Source organism: Peromyscus leucopus, chromosome 11 (genome assembly GCF_004664715.2).
Source record: "Peromyscus leucopus breed LL Stock chromosome 11, UCI_PerLeu_2.1, whole genome shotgun sequence".
NCBI classification, from domain to species: domain Eukaryota; kingdom Metazoa; phylum Chordata; class Mammalia; order Rodentia; family Cricetidae; genus Peromyscus; species Peromyscus leucopus.
In genome coordinates this window covers 35,768,531-35,788,102 of record NC_051072.1, presented here as the reverse complement: position 1 = coordinate 35,788,102, position 19,572 = coordinate 35,768,531, and the positions used below count along the sequence as shown (strand labels likewise).

Here is a 19,572-nt window from a genome sequence, read left to right as displayed (position 1 = left end):
ATTCAGTGTTTTGTGGTCCTCATTATAGATGTTCTCCCTCATCTCGCTACCTAAGTCATAGGAGACTGCAACAGACCAAGATGCTCCCGAGAGTGCTGTGGCTCTGTGGGCTTGCCCCATGCTGTTGGGTGAGTTCTTTGGTGAGTAAATGCCACATACCACGGCAAAGTGTGCTGTGAGGCATTTACCCACCACCCCCACAATTCCCCAGAGTTTTCTGGAGTGCGAGCAGCAGGAAATATTAGATAGAAGGATTTATTGCAGAGAATCTTGCTGAGATAAACAGATAGAAAATAAAGGATAGCCTCGAGAGGACCTGGAACCTATTCCAATGGCCCCGACTGTCTCTGCCCCAGGGTTTTTATAGAGACGCCAAGGGGTGGAGCAAAAGACTCCTCCCCCCCAGCACAGCCAAGTGCAGACCATCTCAGACACCTGCACTCAGGCCCATGGTCCTAATCATCCTCTATGGGGATATGCTGGGTAAAGCCACGTGGAACCCGAGAACGGACTCCCACAGTGTGCTGCATAAAGTGGAAAAGCTCTGATGAAAGCCTGGTTCTTTGATTTCAACATCAATAGAGGAGAAATCTGACAGCTACCCATGTCCAAACACAGAGATGAATGTTTCTAAGTTTGACCATACTTGTGCATCTCTTTTTTTTTTTTTTTTTTTTTTTTTTTGGTTTTTCGAGACAGGGTTTCTCTGTGTAGCTTTGCGCCTTTCCTGGAGCTCACTTGGTAGCCCAGGCTGGCCTCGAACTCACAGAGATCCGCCTGGCTCTGCCTCCCGAGTGCTGGGATTAAAGGCGTGCGCCACCACCGCCCGGCAGTTGTGCATCTCTTAGAAGTGTCCAGGTCCCTCTTCCTTGAATGTGTATGTTTTAGTCAGTTTCTGGAGAGAAGCTGTCTTCTGTAGATGACAGCCTGAAAAAAACCTGCACCAACCCAAGTCAGGGGAACACTATTGACAGTCATAGCTACATGGCTCCTGGGGGAGGGAGAGCCCTTTTTTGATTTTTAAGGGTGTGGTGATCCCACACTCGTGAGTTTGAGGGCATCATGGATTGGACTCAGGAGGTATTTAAAAAAAAAAAGATGACAGAAAGTTGGGGGGTAAGTGGAAGGTGAGAGAGGGTCTGAGGGGAGTCAGGAGAGGAGTGGGGGTGAACGCAATCAAAATACACTGCATAAATTCTCAAAAAGTTAGTTTTTTACATTAAAAAAACAACCAGGTGTAAGTAACTGTCTAGTTTGCTGGTGAGACCTGTCTTTGACGTGGCTTTTTTGGTCCAGAGCAAAGGATCAATATGTAGTGTCATTGATGACATTTGTATGTAGAAAACAAAACTCACAGCAAGTGTTCTTAGAATTTGAAGCCACAGCCTCCCTGTAAAGAGTATCTTTGTCTGAGGTGAAGGTGTAATTTCCCACTACCTAGTGAGTTAAGACTGTCGCTGATGTCTTCTGAAAGGGCTTCAAGAACACTGTTGCTTTGTGCCACGTGTCGTTTTTCCAGAAGTTTCTCTTCAATTTAAGTCAAGTTAGCTTTCAAACCTTGTTTTTGAAAATATATGGGATTTTCCTTCTTTGCTATTCTATTCCATTCTTTTTTCTTCTTTCCTTTTCCTTTTTAACATTTAGTGGGTTAAAAAGTCATTTTTCATTGCTCATTATATCTATTGAATATAATAAAGACATTATTGAGAGTGTGGATTAAAAAGCGTTATTTTAAGTTGGAAGTGAACATTTCAAGATTCTTGTGCCTGGAACTTTGTGGCAGAAATCGATGGGAATGTTTAAGTTTTTGGCAAGAGGCTTCTCCAAGTGACAATTTCCTGTACGTACCCAACACTGCAACTATTTAATATTTCTTCTTCTAAGAAGTTTCTGTCCAGAAGATGAGGAAGGATAGTAGCAAAAAGACTTGGAGAAGTGTGAGAGGGAGACTCTTTGATATCACTTTTAAAAAAGGAAATCACTTGAAAAACTTTTTTTTATTATACTTGTGTGTCCGGGGGTGTGTACACCTGTGGGTGAAGGGTGGGGGTGGGGTAGAGGCATTGAATGCCCCTGGAGCTGGAGTTCCAGGTGTTTGCAACCACCCAAGGAGGAGTGCTCAGTGGTGTAGGAATGGCGCACAGATTTGACTGCTGAGCCATCTGTCCAGCCCCGAGAGAGCGTCTAGTTTACATCCCTTTTTTGTGGCCTTATCTTAAAGTGACCTTCTAAAATTGTTAAAAAATAATTTTTTTTTTTTTTTCGAGACAGGGTTTCTCTGTGTAGCTTTGCGCCTTTCCTGGAACTCACTTGGTAGCCCAGGCTGGCCTCGAACTCACAGAAATCGCCTGCCTCTGCCTTCCAAGTGCTGGGATTAAAGGCATGCGCCACCACAGCCCGGCTTAAAATTAAATTTGTGAGTTGATTATGTGTACAGAATTTCTTCTCCCTGTCTCCCTCTCTTCCTCTCTCCTTCTTCCCCTCCCTCCCTCCCTTTCTTCTTTCTTGCTGTACTTGGGATCAAACCAGAGCTTGGTACATGCTGAGCAAGTGTGCTATTCCCCAGCTAAAAATTTCCTAGTTCTAAAGTCATTCAATTTCCCACGTCTTCAAAATGGCACATATTTTAGGGTGGTCAAAATAAACAACATAAATATATTAATAAAATTAGACTATCAAAATGAGAACAGGATAAAATGACGGAAAAGCTTTAGTGCAAGGTTCTTTATACTTTTTTGTTTATTTTTTAAATATTTGTTTTAAATTATGTATCGATGTGGATGAGTATATTCATATGTGAGTGCAGGTGCTCCCAGAGTTCAGAATAGGGTGTTAGATGCTCTGGAGCTGGAGTTACAGACAGTTGTGAGCTAGCTGACAGGGGTGATGGGAATCGAACTCAGGTCCTCTGCAAGAGTAGTTAGTGTGTGCTCTTGCTGCCGAGCCTTCTCTCCTGCCCTGGTTCTATGTCATTTAAAAACAACTGTATCAAGCTGCATTTTCTTAAAGTTTTAAATGAAAAATAAAAAGATAATGGCCTGCAATAGAAAAAGAGATTTTCCTTTGGAGTTTGGTCTAATGTTGGAGCATTGAACTGGTCTTAGTTCTGCCTCTGCAGTTAATTCATGGTGTGACCTTGTGTGAGATGGTTCTTATTTCTACATCATTTTATTCATCCATAAATTAACAGGCTGCATTATTCTGTGAACATAATTTCATGTAAAACACTTAAAAAACACTTAAAGAACCAGTCCCATGTCCCCCCCCTTGGAATATCATATAGTGGCACGTGTTTTGTGTGTGTGTGTGTGTGTGTGTGTGTGTGTGTGTGTTGTGTGCAGAGAGGGGAGTGATATGTAGGTGCAACAAGACTCCCGAGGGTCTAGGACCTAGGTTATGTCTCTTCCAGGATCCGATCAGTGCATACACACTCCTTTGTGCTGAAGATCTTGTACCACAGGACAAGATGGTGTCTCAGAGTCCTGCTCTCAAATGACTTGTAAGAAATCCCACTTTTGTGAAAAGGTGACCCCTTCCTGAGTTTGATTTCAGTTGTATCACCAAACAAACCTCATCTGGCCTTGTAATCTTTCATATCCTCCTATCCCTAGCCTCTTTCATGGAATTTTCTTTGTTTTGGCCCAAGGTTTTGATTGTTAAGGCCACTGTTGGGTTAGGCTAGGTTTTGCCAAGTGTTTTCCAGGTGACACTGGTGAGTACCTTGTCATACCAAAGTCAAAAGGACTGCGAGTCAGCTGAGGTTGATGCTATCCACTATAGCCTCCTCCTCCAAACAGCCCCGAATCACACAGCAGCCCTAAAATAAAATGAGAGAGTTCTGAAGAGCTGACTTTGATATTAACTCAGAGTTCCCCAGCTAATGTGACCATTAAATGCTGTTCTCATTTGTAATATCTACCAGCCTTGTAGAAAGCAAGCATAATTGAGAGTATTCTTTGGGAATAATGAATAGAAGAGCAGAGGGGAAGCCACAGGCTCCAGAATCCTGTACGCAAGTCTCGCACTTGCACTGTGGAAGAGTTTTTGGATCCCTTTGCCTTAAGCGGCGTCCGTGGATGTGATCCATTTCTTGGAATCTACCCGAAAGGGGGTATTTGAGACTGCAGAAGATAAAACCAATGGCCGTGGGGCAAGAGTGTGGGCTGAAGCTCCGTTTCCTTAAAGGTACTTTGTGAAATCTCCGTAGGCTGTGCCTGTGACCTTCTGTGGACAAAGGGTTTTTCATGATGTGATGTGTTTCAGGGTCTTGGGAGGAGCTGTCCCGGGTTATGTAGGTGGGTCTAAATCCAGTGTCAATTATCCCGTGACTCGTGACTCGTGACTCGGAAGACAATCAGAGAACAGACACGGAGAAGTCAGTGTGCTCACACAGGCAGGCTGGAGTGGTGTGGGCGCAAACCGAAGAATGGCTGCAGCTGTCAGGAACCGGAAGTGGCAAGGCTGAGACTCTTTGGGCATGCCGTCCCACCCACCCCTAGACTTCACACTTCAACCTCAAGACGGTGGGAGAAGTCAGTTTCTGGTGCGTAACCACCCAGCTTGTGGGCATTTCTTACGATAGCCGCAAGGCACTGGTCAGGGTGGGGTGGGAGCGGGGGTGAGTAGGTTTGAGTCGGGGGTGAGAAGGGGTAAGGATGAGTAGGGGGAGCGGGGAGGTGGAACAAGCATTGGAGAAGAAACTTAGTTAGCATCAGATGCTGGGTGAAAGGCCTGGATGGCCTGGGTGATGAACTTGGCGTGTACAGGGAACCCTGGGAGGGATGCCGGTCCTGTCTTAGGTTACTTAGTTTTCATCCACCACCCTTGTAACTTGGCTCCAGATGCATCCTCTTTCTCCCACAGGTCACAGAGGCAGGGCTGCACCTGGCCCCGAGTCCAGACGAGATCCTGGCGCATGGGACAGCTTGTGTGTGGAAGAGCCACCCGTCACCCAGCCAGTCTTAGCCGAGAACAGTGCGGCAGGCTTTCCTTCTCCCTTAGGTCATGGGGTTCGGAAGTTGTGAGGTCATGGGGATCGGAAGTTGTGATGTTTGGCTGTTCCTCAGGTTGGCGTCTCTGTACTTCTTCCCGTCCCACAGTCCAGAGATGGTCCGGCTTTCTTCTGTCTCCCTCTCCCTCTCTCTTCCTCTCTCCTTTCCTCCTCTCCTGTCTTCTGTTCTTTCCTCCTTCCAGATTCATTTTTCACAGTTTTAGTAAGAACAAATTCTAAACAGTTCTTTCCTGCCTGGCTTTTCTAAGTCCTTCCGTCATATTTCCAACTGCCTTTCCCATCTCTCCTTTTTGAGCTGCTTTCCTGCCATTGGTTCACACTCAGCATACTGCTGCTACAACTTCCGGATCTGAAAAGCCCCTGCCCGCCTCCCGCCGTACGCTGTGCGCGGTGGCAAGCAAACTTAGCTCTCCTGCCCGCTCTCCTCCCGTCTTTGTTTTCTGCTGCTGTAACAGAAGGCCCAAGACAGCGTAACTTAGAAACACGGGACATTTGTTGAGCTCAGGGTTGTGGAGGCTGGGAGTCCAAGAACATGCGGATAGCCTGGCATCCGATAAGGATTTTCCCACTGTGCCATCCTAGGGCAAAAGACACAAGAGGCCAAGATAGCAACAGGAGGTCACTTAGAGCAGGTCATTGTGCTGTTTGCGTGCATGCGTGCGTGCGTGCGTGCGTGCGTGTGTGTGTGTGTGAACTTGACACGAGCTAGAGCCATCTGAGGACAGGGAGCCTCACTGGAGGAATTGTCTCCATCAGATTGTCTCCATCAGATTGTCTCCATCAGGCAAGCCTGTAGGGCATTTTCTTCATGGATGATTGCTGTGGAGGCTCACTGTGGGTGTCCCACCACCCGGCCTGGTTTTACAGGAAAGCAAACTGAGCAAGCCAGGGGAGCAAGATAGGCAGCAGCCTCTGGCGACCTCTGCCTGTCTTCTGTATGGCTCCAGTGTCGGGCTTTGCTTGTCCCCTTTGGAATTCTTGCTCTTTTCTTCCTTTTTTCCCTGCACACAATGCTTGTTTTCTCTTCTCTGTGTCTATCTCTGTCACTCTCTCTTTCAAGACAGAGTTTTTCTGTGTAGCCTTGATTGTCCTGGATCTCGCTCTATAGACCAGGCTGGACTCAACCTCACAGAGATCCGCCTGGCTCTGCCTCCCGAGTGCTGGGATTAAAGGCGTGTGCCACCTCCGCCCAGCATGCTTTAACAGTCTTATAACGCTGCCATGATCAAAGGTCATTTCTACAATCAATATTGGTATGTGACCAAGGGGCCTCACTTAAGAAAAACATCAATGTATTTCTGTCTGATATTAATTTTAGTAGGAAGTTTGGGATATGATTTTTATAAAGAAATTAGAACAAGTCTAGATAACATGCAAAACAGAAGCCTTGACTATAATCACTTTTTGAATTTTGTAATACAAAGCTTCACATGTATAAATCTTTAGTGGATAGCTGGATAAATTTCTTAGTTCATGAATAGATAACAGTAAGTTCTATCCAGATTAGAGTTTGAACATTTCTGGTTTTCTAAAATGATCTGTGTGTGTACTGTCAGTGAACAGTCTCTATATTCTGGTTTAGATCATGATGGACCGGTCTTTACTTGTGCCTACCTCCAGCTAGGTAGAATCCTGCAATAAACATGTGTGTTACATGAGACTACAGTGTTCTTTTCACGGCTATACATTTTACCCTATGAGTATAAACTTGTTTATTTACTAGAAATGGATATTTAAGTTATTTGCAGTTTAGGGTTTTAGTAATTAATCTGGTATGTACATTACTGAACATGTCTTTGGTAGACAACACACTCATTTCAGTTTGGTACGTGGAATCGCTAGATTATAAATATATCAGGTTCATCTTCAACAGACACAGTAACTTTTCCAGGAAGAAAGGTACATTTGTACTTCAACTAGCAATGCTTGAGGGTTCAAGTCAACAATTTAAGAAATGGAATGCAGGTTTTCCAGTCTCTCTGGCCTCGGCAGCAGAAGCAAGGTAATGAAAGGAGCGTCATCCTTTGGAAAGTGTCACAATAAGACACAGACATTGTGCCACCGCTGTGGCTCTAAGGCCTAGCACCTTCAGAAGTTGACCTGTGGCAAATGTGGCTACCTGGCCAAGTGCAAGAGAAACTGTAACTGGAATGCCCAGGCTAAGAGGCAAAACAGTACCGGACTGGGTGGATGAGGTACCTAAAAATTGTCTATCGAGGATTCAGACATGGATTCCGTGAAGGGACAACACCTAAACCCAAGAGGGCAGCTGTTGCCAGCATCCAGTTCATCTTGAGGATTTTAATCAGTCATAAAATAAATGTTTTGGCTTCAAAAAATGGAATTTAATTAAAATCCTAAATCTATATTAAAGATTATGAGATGCCAAAGATATCAGCCCAGAACCCCTCTAATAGACACTTTATTTTATAGTTCAGGGAGTCTGATCCTTGGGTGTTATCAGCCTTGTTGGGGTGCTAATGTGAGGAATCCACCAATATTAATTGACTCAGGATCTCTGGAGGTGGATCCTGGGCAGTGGTGATTCTGGATAGGCCCATGAATCTGGTGGACAACCATCACTGAAAGCCCATGTTTTAATCAGCCTGAGTTTTGCAGTTCATTTGCTTCTTCATTGGCTTCAAAAGCTGACTATTAGTGTATGTTTTTGGATAGGACAGGGATTATGTATGTATGTGTATACATACATGCATAACTACATACATACATATAAACATTTCATATGGAAATTGAAGGAATTTGTTCCCATGATCCCATTTCAAAATGGCTGCCGGGATGATGACTATCCACTAAATTAAAAATGCTGAGCAAGCATAGGGCATTTCTTTTTTTTTCTCAAGAAAATGTTTAGATCACAATTCATTACTCTATCCCTATGAGGACATGGCAATCACTGTAACCACCATGACGGTGACATCAACCCAGGCTCACAGACAAGGGGAACCAAGAGATCACCTAGATAATCCAAGGCTGAAATGAAAACTACCAAGGAGCAGTTTGACTTTCTGTTACATCCTTTTCTTGGCTGGCCAGGCATTTCATTTGTATCTCCTAGAACTCCAATTTCTGTTCTCCTTCAGCCTCTGATGCTATGCTTCATCTTAGTCCAGAGGACTGGAGGCAATGCACGTCGGCCTAGGGAAACGACGCTTGAGTCATTTCTGAGATCTGGCCTCTCACTCCTTGCATATAAATACGAGTAGTGGTGTGTGGTGTGGAGGTGTGAGAGTGCGAACCAGGCTTTCTCCTTTTCACTGCTACACTCCAGAGCAGTTCAGAACGCCTGAGCCCTCCACTGTGTTTACTGTAGACAGATCTGCGGAGAGTCAAGTGCATTGTCCAGGGAGAAACTCCCCTGTCCCTGCACCCATGGATGACACTGCTGTGGCCCTGGCTTTCTTTCTTTCTTTCTTTCTTTCTTTCTTTCTTTCTTTCTTTCTTTCTTTCTTTCTTTCTTTCTTTCTTTCTTTCTTTTTTGGTTTTTCAAGACAGGATTTCTCTGTGTAGCTTTGCGCCTTTCCTGGGACTCACTCTGTAGCCCAGGCTGGCCTCGAACTCACAGAGATTCGCCTGGCTCTGCCTCTCGAGTGCTGGGATTAAAGGCGTGCGCCACCACCGCCCAGAGGCCCTGGCTTTCTTGTCTCCCTCCTGCATTGTCCATATCATTGCCTTCTGACTCTTGGTTTTGCTGACGGAGACCCGCCCAAGAACACTGCCATAGAGAAACACGTGCGGCAGTCATTCAGTTGATTTTTATTTGTGATTAGATGCAGAAGTGACAGCAGATGAAATGAAATTCACGCATCTAAATGGTGCCCTTCATAGTCTTAATTACCCAGCTGAGATGTTTCTTTGAGAGAGAGGTATAGATGCCAGGCCCTCGGGGATCGCCACATTTCCCCTTAAGGCCAAAAGCTGTGATGCCTCGGAAAATACCGTCACACACCAGAGGGCTTCCAGAATCTCCCTGGGGAGAGAAGAGGGGTGGGATGAGGTGAGATCAGTATGAGTGATCAAGAAGTTCTGTAGCACTTAGTGTGAAGAGCAGCCGAGACTTCACTGAAAATTACTGCTTAAAACATCAAGATGCCTAGCAATATTTTAATATGTATAGATTAATGAAAACTGCAATGAAAGTTGTTTTACATATTTTAGCCACTGATTTGAAGATCAGTTGTCTTTTTCCAGAAAGCCATCCCCTTGATTATTTTTTTCAACATAGAGTGAAACAGGCAGACACAGATGATACACTTAGGTAAAGAGTAACTGCCATGTTTCCTGGTCCCTCTAGAAGATAACTATTTTCCCAAAGAAAGAAAATTCAAGTCCTCCTTTCAGGGAAAAGCTGTCTTTATATCTGTATGAGGTAACAGATCACATGAGAACCGTGGCCATCCCTGCTGAGAGACATTCCCTTCTTGTTAGAGCATCTGGAATGTGTCGATTCAGCCCCATAGGCTGGATTCCTCAGCAGCCAGCCTAGGGCACTGAGAGGACAGGGATCACTGTTGAGCCTCTGTGGGTACAGGGGCTGGTCCCAGGGGAGGGGCATCCTGGGATGCTGCTTGTGGCCTCAGTGTGTTGTATATAAATCCCCAGGAGGGAAAGCCAGGTTCCTGGGTGCCTTCAGTGGAGGCTGTGGGAGGCAATGAGTAAGGCAGGGTTAAGTAAAGAGAAGAAAAGTGCTAAGGACAGGGGCCATTTCTTCTCGGCATTTGGCCAACCTTGGTCCTGAAGACGAGGCATAGTTCCTCTGACTCCTTCGCTGTTGATAGACACACTGCCCGCATCCCGGAGACTCTTTGGGGTCTTGTGGAAAGGTGAGAACTAACAAGCTAGAACTGAGAGTCTAAACATTTGCGAAGTGTTCTTTTTAATTCTTGTCTGTAATCAGGTCCTGTCCCTCATGTTTTGGGGGAGACTGGGAGGGAGGCTTATTCATTCTCTGGTGAGGGTCATGCCTGAAATTGTTTACTCTAGTCCCAGGTCCCTGGCCAGGTTTGTGAATGGCTGGCATTTCAAACATCTCCATATCAAAGGCAGTTGAGCTTTTTGGGGTTGTGGTGAGGTGGGAAAGACTAACAGCTCTCCCAGGAACTCTAGAATTTTATGTATCTTGTTTGTATCTATATGATAACATGAAGACTGGGAAAACTCTCACCACTTCTTCTAAGTGGTTTGTTTGTTTTGTTTAATATATGAAACAAAGTCAATGTATAGGTCATCCATGGTCCTAGCAGTGGATTCTTATTTTTACTGACTCTTTGGAGCTGAGTGTGTTATTTTATTGACCTAGATCTTACCAAATTTCAAAACACACAGTAGAAGGCTGAGCATGGGGGTACAGGCCTTTAATCCCAGCACTGGGGAGGAAGAAGCTGGTGGATCTCTGTGAGTTCCAGTCTAGCCTGATCTACATAGTGAGTTCCAGGGTAGCCAGAGCTACATAGTGAGACTCCCTGTCTCAACAAACAGACAAACAGATAAACAAACACAGTAGGAACCCGTAGAAGCCAATGCCCCGACAAGACCAAACATAACGTTACACCATCTACACCCCTGTGCCTTGCTCCAATAGCTGACACACTCTATCTCATTTCACTTACTTGGCACGAGTCCTTTCCACCATGGAGGTTTCCTGCACAAATCATATTTAGTCCAATTACAGGATTAAAATTATAGTGCTTTTTCGTCATTGCAGATCTTTCTGTCTATGACAGTAATGTTGACTTCCCTCAGAGTAGAAGAGGGAGGTGATTTATTCTGAAATTTCCCCCATCCTGCAACACGGCATCTGGTTCCTGGTTTCACATCACCTCCCTTTTTAGGCAGGGCAAGGATTGCCACATTTTTGTTAATGGCTGCTTTTCCATTTAACTGTGGGAAGACAAACATAAACAGTTAAGCATATGAATTGAATTGTTGCGGAATATTTGTTTAACTAAGCAAAGATGTATTGCATTTGTTTAACTAAGCAAAGATGTGTTGCATTTACTTATGTTGTAGAATATTTGTTTAACTATGTAAAAATGTGTTGCTGTTTTACCTTGCCTGTCTAAGGCACCTGATTGGTCTAATAAAAAGCTGAATGACCAATAGTGATGGAGGAGATATAGGTGGGACTTCTGGGCAGGGAGAGTAAGTGGTAGTAAGAGGAGGAATTTAGGTTCAGGAAAAGAAAGAAAAAGAGATGCCAGGGAGCCGGGTGGTGGTGGTGGTGGTGGCGGCGGCGGCGGCGGCGGCGGCGGGGCGGCGGCGGCGGCGCACACCTAATCCAGCACTCGGGAGCAGAGGCAGCGATCTCTGTGAATTCGAGCAGCCCGCTACCAATGAGTTCAGGAAAGGTGCAAAGCTACACAGAGAAACCTGTCTGAAAAAAAAAACAAACAAACAAAAAAGAGATGCCAAGGAGACACCAGGGGCCAGCCAGCCAGACATGGGGGAAGCAGGAAAGTAGGACATACAGAATGAAAGAAAGAAAAAAAGCCTCAAGGCAAAATGTAGATGAATAGAAACAGGTTAAATTAAGTTAAAAGAGCTCGTGGGAGGAGCCTAAGCTAAGACTGAGCATTCATAATTAATAATAAGTCTCCATGTCTTTATTTGGGAGCTGGTTGTCAGCCCATAGAAACTGCCAACTGCAATGAATATTAATGTTTGAACTTCTTACCTATCTCTGGGGAACTCCCTTATTTTTACCAGGTGGGGAACTAGGAACATACTTTTATGCAAGTCGTGAAACTTTAGAAGGTTTTGTGACTGAAACAACAACCAAAGGTACATACCTGTAAAAGTTGCAGATCACCCTCATGTGTATCCTCATCAAAGCATGGGTAGGGAAATGCTTTCTTAATGGATAATTTCTGTTTTTCTGGCTCATCCTTGTCTATTGAGTGAGCTCCAAGGATGACCTGAGAACGTTTCCCCCTGTAATAGACACAATACTAGTTACTAGTTTAATCAGGAACTGGTCATAATATGTGTTGAGCAGTTTCATTATGCCATTGATGTAAATGTTGCTTTTGGAGAAGTTTTGTTGCTTGAAAGAATATGCCTGCCTTGAAGGGTAAGGTGTGTATGAATCTGTTAATATTACTATTTTAGATTTATGTGGCTTTAACAAAATATCCAGGGCTGGGTGTGCTATAAAGAATAGAAGTTTCCTTTGGCTCACAGCTTTGTAGTTCAAGAGTTAGGTGTCAGCATCTGCTGGGTTTCTAATGAGGGTCATGTGACATGTCAGCCATGGTGGAGAAGTGCTCTGAGGGATGAGGATGTGTGAAGAGGATCAGTTGAGTGACAGAGGAGGCAAGAGAGGGACCAGAAACCGAGCTTGATTTATAACAAGCTACCCTTCATGGTAACTGGCCAACCCTGAAGCCTACATTCATCCCATTACCAGAATGGAGCCCCTATGATCTATCTCTTAAAGGTCCCAACCACCTCTCAGTGTGGCTACCCTAGGGACCAAACTTCCAGCAAATGAACTTTTGAGGGGACAAATGACATTTGAGCCACCACACTTGTTGTCTCCAACAGCTTATTTATAACAAGATAACAGGTTTATGGGAAAATCAAATGAGAGACGTTCACTGCAGCAAATCCAAATCTTGGGTTTGTTTTCACTCTTTCCTCTCCCTGATTAGCTGAGGTAGAGGATTAGGCTGCAAATCCCTGAAAAGCACAGTTCCCAGGAGATCCAGAGGCAGGAAACCGCTGGGGGCTGGAAAACAGTTTCTGGCTGATCTCTTTGTAAGAGAACAAACTCGGATGGGGGAAAGCTTCCAGAAACAGACGGCTTAGCAAGAAATCCTATGTACATGCCACTCGGGGTGCAGACATTTCCTAATGTGTTTATGCTTACGGCTCTTGTCATTCACAACTCATTATACACCAAACTGAGCAGTATTCACACTGTCTTTTCTCTATTGCACCAGCTGAGGCTGGCCTCACGTAAGACGTCATAACTGTACATTCCAGAGCATGCTTTGATAATACTATGGTCTGTAAATTGCATGGCCCCAAAACCATGAGTCATACGTAGCTACTAGGACTCTAGTGCATGACCAAAGAAGTAAATTTGTAATTTTAGTTAGATGGAAGTTATGTCGCCCACGTAGTACTGTGGCAGGAGCTTAGGCACTGGGAAATGCCATCGTGATGACAGATGAAAGAAGCCATTTGGCTGAGAAGGACTGGAAGCCCTTCTCCACATGGGCTTCACTCAACAATTGGAATATGCTCCGGAGAAATGGGAGGGGTGGGTGCTATGTAATGACCCATATAGGGTCAGGAGTCTAGTGGCCCGCTGGTATTTTTGTCTTACCTCAGTTCACTGGCTTATTAATTCTCGGGAGTGATCCTCCCTTTATAAAATAGCCAAAGTGATTTTATTTCCACTTAACAAACCCGTTTATTATCTTTCTTTTCTTAAAAAAAATCTTTGATACAATGTAGTTTGATCATATTCACTTCTGCTCCTCCCCTATTTCCTCCCAGATCCACTTCCACCTCCCTGTGCCCCCCAAGCCAGTGATCTCTTTTTCCCCTCATAGTGGGGACCTTCCGACAGAGCTTGCAGACACTGTATCCTCATTGCCTTGGCTTCTTGTGACAAACCTGGGCTTAATTTCCTTTCAGATCAACACAACTTGTCAAGGATTTCACTTACATATAAAAATATTTGTGACTTTGCCATGTGTTAGTGAGATATAGTATTTTTATTATTTCTCCTCATTAGAATACTTCTACAAAACTTTAACCCCCAAAACTTACGGCTTGCAATGGGCAGCAGTCAACACCCAGTCTTTTGCAATCAAAGTGCCAGCACAGATGCTTTTTCCTCTAAGTTTAAGTAGGGCCATGTAAGGTCTTGAATGAGGAACCACTGTATCTCCTCCAATGATTCTTACACAGCCACCTGTTCAATAGAAAAGGGAAATTCAGGTGAGTGCCCACTCCAAGTAACTCTTTAAGAAAGCCATATTTCTGGGACAAGGCACGCCTTTAGACTTTGGAGGGAATTTGGTACGACCTATGTTTACCCTCCTCTTTTTCTCTATGTAGACCTTGTTGGATGTCTGACCCTAAGTCTTGGCCCTTGGGGCTCCTGAGAAGTCCCTGCTGTCGCATCCACAGAAGCCCACTGGTGTTCCAGGGACCATTCTGCCGGAAGCCTGTCACAACTGTAGCCTCAGAGCTCAGGCTTTGCCAAGGGCAGAGAGCTGGGCAGTGGCCGATACCATTGGCGGTTGCTCGAGGAGATGCTGGTGTTGATGCAGCCCTAACCTGCTCCCGCTCCCTTCTGGATGAGAGTTAATTGGAGAAGCAGGATAAGAATGGATTGTAGAAGTCTGTCACTTCCCCCTTCCACTCAGAGGCCGTGAAAAACATAGTATGCACATTGATGTTAGCACCTTGTAGCTGGGACCCTCCATGAAGACTTTGGTCCCTATGAGATTTCAGGTATTAAGAGCACCACTCTCATTCACAAGTGGAGAGAGTAACATTGGTCTCTCCCTGAGGATCTGCTTCCATCCTCAGACCAAACGCGTTTAGTTTACACCCTTCACAGATGAGTTGAATGAGTAGAGTGAAAAGGAGTGGATGTGTGAGTAGATAGTCCACTTCATTAAAACTTGCATGAGCTGGACCAGGATGACAGACACCGTCAGAGAGGACCAGGACAGAGAGACACATAGGCACAAGGCGAGTACGTGTGACAGTGGAAGAGGACACCGTGCCCTTGTGGCGAGCTGCAGTTTTGCAACTTCTACACAAGATAATCTTGGATTCTCAAATACTTCTGACTGTTGAGTTATGGTTTCTTGAGTAGGAATCGAAATCTCTTATTCCACAGAAAAGTCAAACTAATTGCCAAATTCTTAAGTATCAGTGGTAGGCCTGGAACTTCTCACCAGGTTGAGGAGGGTGAGAGGCTGGAAAAGAGGGTATATGGTCCACTTTCCGTGAGGGGATAGGGTCCACTTTCCGTGAGGGATAGGGAAGGCAGAATTTTAGGCTCTAGAAATAGACTTGGATAGAACCAAAGGAACATTGGCCACATCCCAAGCTTTCCTGGGGTGACTGTTACAGAGCTAGACTACAAAGGAGGGTCTGGACACCAGGAGTCATGAATTCGAGAACTTTCTCCTTTGTAGAGCTCTGTGCCTGAGCTCATGTCAGCCTGAGCATAAGGCCAGGTCTGCCACTAACTGGACTTAAAAAGGTTTGGGATAGGATTAGCATGGACTGGAAGCTTTTAAACACTAGCAACTACTCCTTCCCATTCAGAATTAGATTTAGTAGAATTTCGGAGGCAGGAGCTGTGACATTCAGACTTTGTTTTGAAAAGGTCTTCCAGGTTGTTCTGACTAGTCTTGAATACAAAGCACTGCTTTCTTGCATTTTCTCTTTTTGGGTCACACAGCTCCTTCTGAACACAGAAAACCAAGTGTAATAGAAAAAAGCTGCTTTTATGGTTTCCCTTGAAGGATATATATAATTGGGTTAAAAAAAATACAAAAATCCAATTATAAAGAAAGAAGGAAAAAGGAAATCTACTCTACTCTTATGGTTTGGGGGGATTTGACGTGACTGGGTACCTGTGGGCTGTGCTGTGCAGGTCATGTGTGCACTTTTGGTTCCAAATATCTTTCCACCTTGTTTTAAAATTTCTTTTCATTGGTGGGTATAAGGTTGACACTAGAACTTCTTTTGAAATTCCTGCCCATCGCTTCTACCTCTAAAAGCTTATGGGTCCTGGGAGAAATCATGGCTGCCTTTGTATTTGCTAGCCATTTTACCCCCAATGCCAAGCTTCCTAGCAGGTTCTCCAAGGAACGTTGAGAACCCCTCCGAAGCTGTTGTTCTCACGATGGCATTCCCACGGGTGCATGGTGTGTTCGCTCACACAGGAATATGGGTTAAAGGAGCAGCCGGAGAGCAAATACTCCAGCTCTCCGAAGGAGTCAGCGAGAGGTCTTCCTCAGGGTCCGGAAGACTTACCAGGGAAACGCTGACCAAGTATTCAATAGTGAGAAGCACCTACCAGTCCTCATTGGCTTCTGCTGTCTAGCTCGGGCTCAGCTCTCCTCTCTTCAAAGCTGTCTGTACAGTATTTGGAGAGAGAACGGGGAGCCCCACACTACTTCCTTTCTTGAAATCTAGAGCTTGGTTTCCCAACTCGAGAGCATTTCATTCATTCGTTTGCTCATTTACACGTTGTCTTTTAAAGCAAAATGCAAGCTATAAGTTGGCAGCAATTACCCAGGGGTGGTTTTGCCAATTTTTGGAAAGAAATTACAAATGAATATTTTTTTTTCTTCTAAAATAAATATAATTCAAAAACGTATGCTAAACGCTCCTGGGCCTTGGGAATTCTAACCGTTATAAATAAGGCACCATTGTTAAAGCATCACAAAAATCCGCTCCATTATGGTTGCGGTGGGAATGCCGTGAGTCTGCCTTACCTTCAGGAATTAGCAGGAGAAAAACGACAGTGGCAAGAGAAGACACCCGGGGAGCACAGAAGTTCTTCATTGTGGCTCACCCCACATCAATCAGCAGGGAACTCTGGTTTTGTCTCTTTCCACCTATATATGAGAGTACAAAGGATGTGGTTTCATTTCTTCTCTTTCAGATTTCTAGGCGTGGAGTTGGAAAATGAAACTAAAAGAGTGGAAAGCAGACGTGATCCCTCATCACGGGGCGGGGGTGGGGTGCGCATGTTCGACTGTGTAAGTGATGCGGGGTGCAGAGGGCCACGTGTCCTCCTACTCAGCAGTTGAGGGGAAGGGAACCTTGTGGCCATTAGAATATAGTTCTGAAGAAGAGGCTAGAAATGACTCAGTTGGGATATTTTCATCACCAGCAATATTATCGTCAGTATCCATTAGTAGGAAGTCTTTGAAAACCTGAAAATCAGAGTTTTGCATGAGCGATCAGGTTGGGGGGCGCAGGTGGGAGGCGGGGAGAAGAATGTTGAGGGAGACTGCCGGGGTGGGGTCATTTTGGGGTCGGGTGGAAGTCTGGTGCAGGGGAATCTCCCGGGAGTCTATGGGGAGGACCCCAGCTTAGACTCCTAGCAGTAGTAGATAAGTAGCCTGAACTGGCCTTCTCCTGTGACCAGATTGTCATCAGAGAGGCGTCATCCAGCAACTGATGCAAGCAGGTGCAGAGACCCACAGCCAAACATGAGGCGGAGTTCAGCAATCCTGGGGAGAAAGGAGTGTATAGGGAGCCCGAGGGGTCAAGGACACCGCGGGAAGGCTCGCACAATCAACTAAGCTGGGTTCATAGGGGTCCACAGAGTGTGGACCAACAACCAGAGAGCCTCCATGAGACTGACCTAGGCACTCTGCATATGTGTTACAGTTGTGTGGCTTGGTCCTCTTGTGGGACTCCTAAGAGTCTCCAACTCTTTTACTGGCTTTTGGGACCCTACTTCTCATACTGGGTCTCCTTGACCAGCCTTAATACATGGGGAGGTGCTTAGTCTTACTGCAACTCGATATACCAGGTTTTATTGATACTCTTAGGAGACCTGCCCTTTCTTGGATAGAGACAGAGAGGAGGGGATTGGGGGTGTGGGAGGGGAATGGGGGAGAGGGACTGGAAGGGGAGAATGGTGGGGGGGGAGGCTGCGGCTGGGATGTAAAATAAATAGATGCATTAAACAAAACAAAACAGAGTTTTCAGTGCCAGTTGGTCAAGTACTGCCACATAAAAATGAGGACCCGAGTATGGACTCTCAGAACCTACATAACAATCTGAGTGCAGCAGTGTGTGCATGTAATCCCAGAACCGGAAAGCCAAGAGACGGAGATCTTGCTGCACTGTCTCCAGCGTTAGTGAGAGACCCTGTCTCAAAGAATAGTGGGAAGTGCTGGAGGAAGATGCCCAGGGTCAACCTCTAGTCTCTTCACACATATGTGTACACATGTACACACACACACACACACACACACACACACACCACACACACACACACACACACACACACACACCACACACACACACACACACACACACACACACACACACACACTTGGAATTTTTTTTTAAGTCCTAAAATTGATCACCAGACATGTTTCTTTTTAGCTATTTTCTCGGGTTATAAGAATTGATAAGAAAAATACAAGTGGAGGTCCAGAGGAAGATTTATGGACTGAAGCTCCTGCCTCAGTTTTGAAGGACAGCAAGAGTCAGGTTATTTTGTCCCAACAGTGGGATATGTTGATTTCTTAAAACAGACCAAACACATGGCCAGTCTTGGGAAGACAGTGCTGGCTTCGTTTCTAGTAGAAAGTCTTGAGCTCTCTGTCGGAGCCAAGGAAGTGGTCTTGAGAGTGAGGCCCCTGGCCATATGTTCCACGAGGATATCTGGTGTTAAACCACACAGCCCCACAGTTAACACCCTTGTGACTTCTTTAGAAGTCACATGACTTTAGAAGGGACCCCTGCTGAGACATCTGCGGTTCTTTTTCCCAGATCTCAGAGAGCACCAGGGTTTTATCATTTTCAGTAACAGTAATGAGATACCATGCTTCTGGTTTTGGTGAATAGTTTTCTTCTCACTTTTTTTTTTTAAGTCACACTTGCACCAAGTGAAAAAGGAGACATTGTCAATTCTGTTTCTATATAACTGTCATCATAGTTTCTCAATTTTTTTGGCTTTTAATTGCTTGATAAGGTGTGATTCATGTACCATTACTCCTCTCATTTAAGGCATCCTTCCAGAGTTATATAGTCACCATTATAATCTAACTGTAAGACATTTTTTATCAATTAACTGTTGCCCCATCAGGGTCTCTCTAATCTACTTTTTGTCTCCATAGATTTCTCTATTCTGGGCATTTCAGGTAAGTGCAATCATATAATATAAAAGAGTTCTTTTTTTGCAACTAATTATTTTCACTTAGCACAATGCTTTTGAGAGTTCACATTGTAATGCCTGTAATAATGTATTTTATTTCTTCTTATTGCCAATAATATTTCACTATATAGGTAAGCTATACTTTTATTTATTTATTCATTAGTTGATGGATACATGGCTTATTTCTACTCTTGAGCGACTGAACACTTAACATATAATTTTTAAATGTGAACTTCTCTTTTCACATTTTTGGAGTCTGTACCTACTAGTGCAATTACTGAGTAATTGAGTAATTGCATAGTAACTGTGTGTTTACCTTTCTTTTAAGGAACTTTAATGAAAAGGAGGCACCGTATTAGACTTTCTCCAGTAATCTACAAGGGCTCTAATTTATCTGCATCATTGTCAATATTGTCACTACTTTGCTAATTTCTTTTTCAGTCTTTGTGGTTTTGATTGACATTTCTCCAGTGACTAATGATGATGAACTTGTCATGTGTCATTCATATGTCTTTGCTGAGATGTCTATTTACATCCTTTGCCTATTTTTAAATTGTTGTCTTTTTTTTTTATTAATGAAGACTAAGCTTTAAATATTCCAAATACAAGTCTCTCATAGCATGTAGGATTTGCAAATATTTTCTCTACATCTGTGGCTATCTCT

The 19,572-nt window shown here is 44.4% G+C and overlaps 2 protein-coding genes and 1 pseudogene across 2 annotated transcripts in view; 2 read left to right on the top strand and 1 right to left on the bottom strand.

Moving 5' to 3' along the window:
* Positions 1 to 4,183, top strand: part of Cdc20b (cell division cycle 20B) — a 31,132-nt gene extending 26,949 nt beyond the window's left edge. The window contains 2 exon segments of the mRNA XM_028883593.1: positions 29 to 128; positions 4,065 to 4,183. Of these exon segments, the coding sequence (XP_028739426.1) occupies positions 29 to 128; positions 4,065 to 4,183 (219 nt within the window).
* A 2,833-nt stretch (positions 4,184 to 7,016) lies between these two features.
* On the top strand, positions 7,017 to 7,360 carry LOC114702979 (annotated as a pseudogene).
* A 1,405-nt stretch (positions 7,361 to 8,765) lies between these two features.
* Positions 8,766 to 16,648, bottom strand: LOC114704161 (granzyme A-like). Its single transcript, XM_028885238.2, is given in 6 exon segments — positions 8,766 to 8,999; positions 10,639 to 10,719; positions 10,721 to 10,909; positions 11,818 to 11,959; positions 13,808 to 13,952; positions 16,504 to 16,648. Coding segments are annotated over 6 exon segments (789 nt in total). The 5' UTR covers positions 16,574 to 16,648; the 3' UTR covers positions 8,766 to 8,837.
* Between the last annotated feature and the right edge of the window lie 2,924 nt (positions 16,649 to 19,572).